This window comes from Talpa occidentalis, unplaced genomic scaffold (assembly GCF_014898055.3).
Source record: "Talpa occidentalis isolate TD23 unplaced genomic scaffold, MPIMG_talOcc4v2.1, whole genome shotgun sequence".
NCBI classification, from domain to species: domain Eukaryota; kingdom Metazoa; phylum Chordata; class Mammalia; order Eulipotyphla; family Talpidae; genus Talpa; species Talpa occidentalis.
In genome coordinates, this window is record NW_026555331.1 from 126573260 (window position 1) to 126579632 (window position 6373).

At 35.9% G+C, this 6373-nt stretch overlaps 1 protein-coding gene across 2 annotated transcripts in view; it reads left to right on the forward strand.

Moving 5' to 3' along the window:
- The window catches only part of ZNF277 (zinc finger protein 277), an 83701-nt gene extending 77591 nt beyond the window's left edge, over window positions 1-6110 (forward strand). For both annotated transcript variants that reach the window (XM_037511751.2, XM_054692563.1), the window contains exons 9-12: window positions 144-240; window positions 1799-1841; window positions 2824-2998; window positions 5071-6110. In XM_037511751.2, coding sequence (XP_037367648.1) covers window positions 144-240; window positions 1799-1841; window positions 2824-2998; window positions 5071-5257 — 502 coding nt within the window. In that variant the 3' untranslated portion in view covers window positions 5258-6110. The remainder of the gene's footprint in view (window positions 1-143; window positions 241-1798; window positions 1842-2823; window positions 2999-5070) is intronic.
- The last annotated feature ends 263 nt before the right edge of the window (window positions 6111-6373 follow it).

The following is a 6373-nucleotide window of genomic DNA, read 5'->3' on the forward strand; positions in this document are numbered from 1 at the left end:
TGTGACAATCTTTACAAAAATGTCAAGAGTTAAAAGAGATTGGCAGGGTTTCCTAGAGAAAAAAAAGGTAATACCAAGTCACTATGTAGTACACCCTCTTGATGAAGGCAATTGCCATACTTCCTATTTCATTTTTAACATAGTGACTGGTCTGATTGGGAAGAACACCCTGTCTCTGCTGTCTGCCTTTTTTGTGAAAAGCAAGAAGAAACAATGGAGAAATTATGTGTGCACATGGAGGTGAGATACTTTTTATTCATTTGAATTTTGTTTTGTTCTTTAAAGGGAAGCTGATACCTTTATTTTCTCAATCATTATGCCCTTCTTAAAAGTACTATAAACTAAACAGAGGTCCATGAAGGAGAACCAGAACACAGAGTAATTTAGTTCATGCAATCAACTAGATGTACATGAGCTTTAGTGTTAAATTTTGCAGGCCATTGGTACCATCCCACTTTTAAGATGCTTATAAGACAATTGTAGTTTAGAATGTGGGACTTGCAACCACCGTTAACGATGCCCAGATAATGAACAGGCTCTTAGTCTTTTTCCTTTACTTCTGTGCTGATGAGTGAGGTGAGCAAGAAGAGAGAAATCTGGCATTCACAAAGCCCTTGGTGGGTATTAGGGGAGATGGAGGCAGAGGCAGTGTAGGGTTTGGTCTTGCAGCCCTTCTCCGCAGTCTGTGTGAGAGGTTACACACTCCCTATACCTCTGATCCTCATCTGGGTGGTAGAGGTATGGAAGGGGGAAGATCTAATGATGCATGACAATATTGCAGCTTGGGGGTACAGGAGTGATTATAATAGAAAAATGTTACTCGGTGTTTCTAATATGCTCTCCCTGCCAATAGTATAACTGACTCTTTTGTCCACCTTTCCTTCAATCTCATTCAGAAACAGTCTTCTTAGTTGAGTAAAATAAGAATCCAGAAAGTATTAAAAAGGTCGTGCTCATTTGCTCTCATGAAAGCAGAGAATCAGTGTCTCTAAAACAGATTATCAGCAGTATGTGTGTGTAGTTTCCACTGTTTACATTCAATTCATAATACCCTAAATCTTTGCACTGAAAAGAACATTAGTACCCCACCCCTGTGAAGGGATTCCCCTTGCAGCATCCTTGATTGGTGTCCTCAGCTTATGCTCAGTCGTGTTCAGTAGTAATTTGCGGTGGAATTCCTAACTGTCCTAACTGTGGACTACACGAGCTGCCTTTGCAAGTACTTAGATGGTCTTTATTCTCTGTAAGGCTTTTAAATTAATACATTTACTCAAATGGACAATTGCAATACTAGAACAGAAAAAAAAAGAAGTCTGAATTGTAAAACTCAAAAGAAATGTGATTTATGGGAAAATGTGAATGAGAGAAACTTGTGCATTTAAACAGTATATGTGACAGTGTAAAATGAAAAGCAGAATTTATAAAATTACCTATCTGCTTATGGAAAATGAGACCTATATCCCTAATTCTGGTCCAGACACACGATAGAGCAGGGCCACATCTTACCTAGGGCCTGAAGATACTTTAGTCAGACTGCAGAATGCATATAATAGATTATAAAAATTATGGATACAAGCTGTGAATAATTCAAATGTTTTAACTGATTTGACTTGTTTGGACTGTGTTAAGAGGCAATTGGATATAAATGGAAGTAGTTAGATTTTGAAAACTTCGAAGACAGAAAATGATGAAATGAGATTTAATTTCTACAGTGTTCAAATTTCTGTGGAGTTTGTAACTTTAGCCTGAAGCATTAAATAATTTATATGTTCACAGATATATTCATTCCTCTTTTTAGGATGCACACGAATTTGATCTCCTCAAAATAAAGTCAGAACTTGGTAAGTTTGACTTGGCGGTGTTTTTCCATGCTGCGGTGTTCTTTACACACCACCCTGAAAGTGGTACTACGTTCTGCAGTTGCAATTGGGGAGCACACAGCCAAAATGCTTCTCTCCACAGATGGTCTTCACAGAGAGGCCCAAAACAGTAGCTTGTAATCATCTCGAACTGTAATATTCAAATATGTTTTTTTATTTCATAGTCTTTCCTCCTCTTGCTATATATACAAAAGCTTCAATTAAAATTCCAGTTAATGGCTAATATCTATTTTTAAGTGGTGGGAGCTTGAGGGAAAAGTGTGGGTTTTGACATCAGATGAGAGCCATTATCACAGCTCCAGCGCCCACTGTGTGACCTTGGGCCTCAGGTCAGCAGAATGGTAGCAGGAAGGGAGAATGTATGTAAAACACCTCTGCACAGCGTGGCAGTGTAGCTAGCTTATTTATTATAGATGCACTCAATTGCATCATTCTCTGTGTCATTTTAATAAATTGGGTGCAGCAAGATGTAAAATACTGACTTACTAATGGATCCAAGACAGTAAAAAGCTCACTTCCTACACCTCAGCTCACTACACTTTGCTGCTTTTATAGACACGTATATGTATGTTTTGTACATAATTTGCTTAGTAGTCAACAGCATGGGCTCTGATGCCAACAGCCTGGTGTCAGAACCTGGCTCTTCCACTTACTAGTCATGCCACCTTGGGCAGTTTCCCAGTATTTAATGTGGATAATGTGGGTTTTGTGAGGATTAAAGGTATTAATACATGGAAGTTGATTAGAACTGTGCAAGCACAGATGCCCTATGTAAGTATTGGCTGTTATTATTTGGCATTCTCTCATTATGCATTTTAATTATACTACCTCTTTCAGGTTGGTTAATAAAGAAAAAAGGCCATTATTTTAAAAAAAAAAAATTTAGCAGCACAAAAATGAATCTTATCAGTTATCTAATAATTCCATTAACTCTCGCTTTCAGAATTAAATTTCTATCAGCAAGTAAAGCTGGTCAATTTCATTCGAAGGCAGATTCACCAATGTAGATGTTATGGCTGCCATGTGAAGTTCAAATCCAAAAGAGACTTAAGGATTCACATGGAAGAAGCCAAACATACATCGCTGCTTCCTGAAAGACAAACTTGGGATCAGCCACAGTGAGTTCTACTCAACCAGACGTCCTTTCTTTGCCCCATCTGCTTTATTTTGAACCTTTATTCGATTTGTCTAAAACTTGAATAAAAAAGAAGTGCATATTTATCATAAAAAGTAAAAATCTTCAAAAACCTTATTTTTAAAGTAATACCCCTCTTACAAATGTTAACAACTATTTCAGATTTTGTGGTGTGGAGACAGATGCAATAGATATAAAAATATAGATTTTTTAATTAATGTTTTAACAAAATATTGTGAGCATCTTTCCATATCTAGTACACATTTTTGCATTTTTAATGGCTGCCAAGTAGCCCAATGGTACAGATAAATCCTAATTTGTTAGATATTTAGGTTGTTTCTTATTTTCTGCTCTTACAAATGATGTAGTAACTATTCATTTGTCTGCAAATTTGCACACATATCTAATTGTTTCATTTAGATAAACTCCTAAAAATGAAATTGTTGTGTCAAGTATGCAACTATTGGGGTTCTCAGTATTTCTTTCACATCTGAGCACTTTACAGAAATTTTGCAGGTGCTCAGTGGTATGTAAATGTGAAGTCTTGTCAGACTCCTAGGTATCCTTTGCCAGTCCAGCCTTAGCTGGACTGGTTCTCACATAGCTCTGGATAACCTCAGTTGAAGGAACCTCAAAAAGGCTAAAGTCTAATGACCCAGAGATTCCTTAGAAAATCCCAGATTTGTGAGAGATAAAATCAGCCCTGTATTGACCTGATACCCTTTTCCTATAATTCTTTGTCCAGAAAAGGAAACAGAAAAAAACAGACTTAAAATTCAGTAGATGGCATGAGTTTATCTTTTTTGATTGCTGCATGGATGGAGCTGGAAGGGATCATGCTCAGGGAAATAAGCCAGAAAGAAAGAAAAAAAAATACTAATTATAATAAAGTGAAAATCAAAATCAACAGGCAACTATAAACTAGAGACACACGACAGGAGGGCGAGAAGGGAGCAGGATCAAAACAAGGGGGGTAAGAATTTTACAGGGACGATAACCAAGATGTAAATGCATACATTGTACAAAAATGAAAAATGATGTAAGAAATATATAAAATAAACTTTTAAAATATTCAGTAGATGTTTAAAATTTTGACCACCCAGAATGAAGAAACCAGTAATGATCAGGTTGGAAAACCAAACACGAGAGAAAACAATTATTTTATTTTTTTAATATTTTATTTTATATAATTCTTACATCATTTTTCATCTTTGCACAATGTATGCATTTTCATTTTGGTTATATTCCCCATACAATTGCACCCCCCCCCCTTATTTTGACTCTAATCCTTCCTCTCCCCACTGCTCCCTCCCCCCCAACCCTGTAGTGTCTCTCTGGTTTATAGTTGCTTGTTGATATTGATTTTTACTTTGTATTGATTAGTCTTTTTCCTGGTCTCTTATTTAGGTTTTCTAAATTCCTGCTATGAGTGAGACCATGCGGTATTTTTCTTTTTCTTTCTGACTTATTTCGCTGAGCATGATCCCTTCTAGCTCCATCCATGTTGCTGCAAACTGCATGTGTTTATCTTTTTTGATTGCCGAGTAATATTCCATGGTGTATATGTACCACTTCTTCTTGATCCAGTCATCTATTTTTCAGCATTTGGGCTGTTTCCGTAGCTTAGCTATTGTAAATAGTGCTGCTATAAACATAGGCGTGCAGGTGCCCTTTGGAATTAATGAAAACAATTATTTTAAAACAATAATTTTCATCAGGTATTTGAAGATTAGTGTATGAAAGAGTATCTGTATTTGAACATTGTAACTTATGAAGCAGAACTGGAGTGAGCCTATGAGAAAAAAATGAAAGGAATGTCATTTCATTCATGACCAACTAGGAAGGATACTAGATTCACTAAAACTGATATTAGCCAATAAAGACCAAAATAAAAATAAAGCAGAAATCTCATTCCTTCTAGACTTTGCAAAATATTGTTGAAATTTTCAGTAAAGAAACCAGCAGAATTATGATAATGTGTACAATTCAGCTGCCTAGAAATTTTCTGGAAAATGTATTAGTTTGGTAATTCAGTATGTCTGTGATTGTTTTCAGGTATTATTTTCCAACCTATGAAAATGACACTCTCCTGTGTACCCTGTCTGATAGTGAAAGTGATCTGACAGCACAGGAACAAAATGGAAATATTGCCATCATCAGTGAAGACACATCTAAACTGTGTGCTTTGAAACAAAGCAGTATTTTGAATCGGTTGCTTCTACATGAGCGCTTAAAAAACTAGAAGGAACTGACACAGAACCAACTTTCCTCGCTTTTCTCCTCTAAGGCAGACATGAAGTATAGTTTAAATCTGAACATCAGCAAAGTCCTTGGTGCAGTGAACTTTTTCAAAAAATGAATGTTATTTTCAAAAAATTAAGTAGAAAAATAAAATGTGACTTTTTGTATTTTGACTCTAAAGTTTTATTATGAAATCATTGTACTTGAGCTCTTTTCATTATATTCATAATTATCTGTAATAAGGACAATGCTCAAATCACAAGAAATGAAATGTTCAAATCATTCAGAAACCTAATTTTATCCAGTGGTTTCAGTCTCTTCCTACATACTTTTCCATCTAACAAATCACAGAATTTGACCTATGAGTGCCTTCTCTAGTACATGGTAAGCTATGTATGTAATGACCAAAAGTGGAACCACGGAAGAGAGGAAAAATTATTTGAGACCTATATAATGCACAGATTCAACCCCATTTCAGAGTAATCAAGATTGACTGTATTCTCACGACTGCCTGGAATTAGCAAACTCCCTGGAAATAGACATCAGGCCATATAACTTTATTTCTTCTACAATGTATTTATCACTAATACATAAGCATCCTTTTTAAAAAACATAACCTCAATACCATTATGACACCTAACAAAATTAACAATAACTTCTTAATATCCTATGTTTTCATTCTTCCTTAGTTGTCCCCAAAAATGTCTTTTTTGTAATTTTTATTGGCTGTAAGACAAGTATTGTATGCCTCCTGATAAGACATAATAAGGAGGACAAAATAATCACTTTTAGTAATGTATACAACTTGTATAATGTGAATATAATGAAGAAATATCATTCATACCCAAACTGAGAAACCCTACTCTCAGAAATCAAGACATAAAGACTGAAATATTGTTCCAGATTAAAGAAGACTAAAGAGAATTCAAAAATATCGAATGCTGGATTGAATCCTAGACCAAGGAAAAATTTTTTTCTTTTGCTATAAAAGAATTAGCTGAGGGCCATTAGAGAAGAACAAAGACCCCGGGAGACGCGCACACAGCCCGGCTGCCGGTAAAGCCTGCGCGGGAAAGCGGCGCGCTTGGCACGCTTGAAAAGAAACGCGCGGACCGGG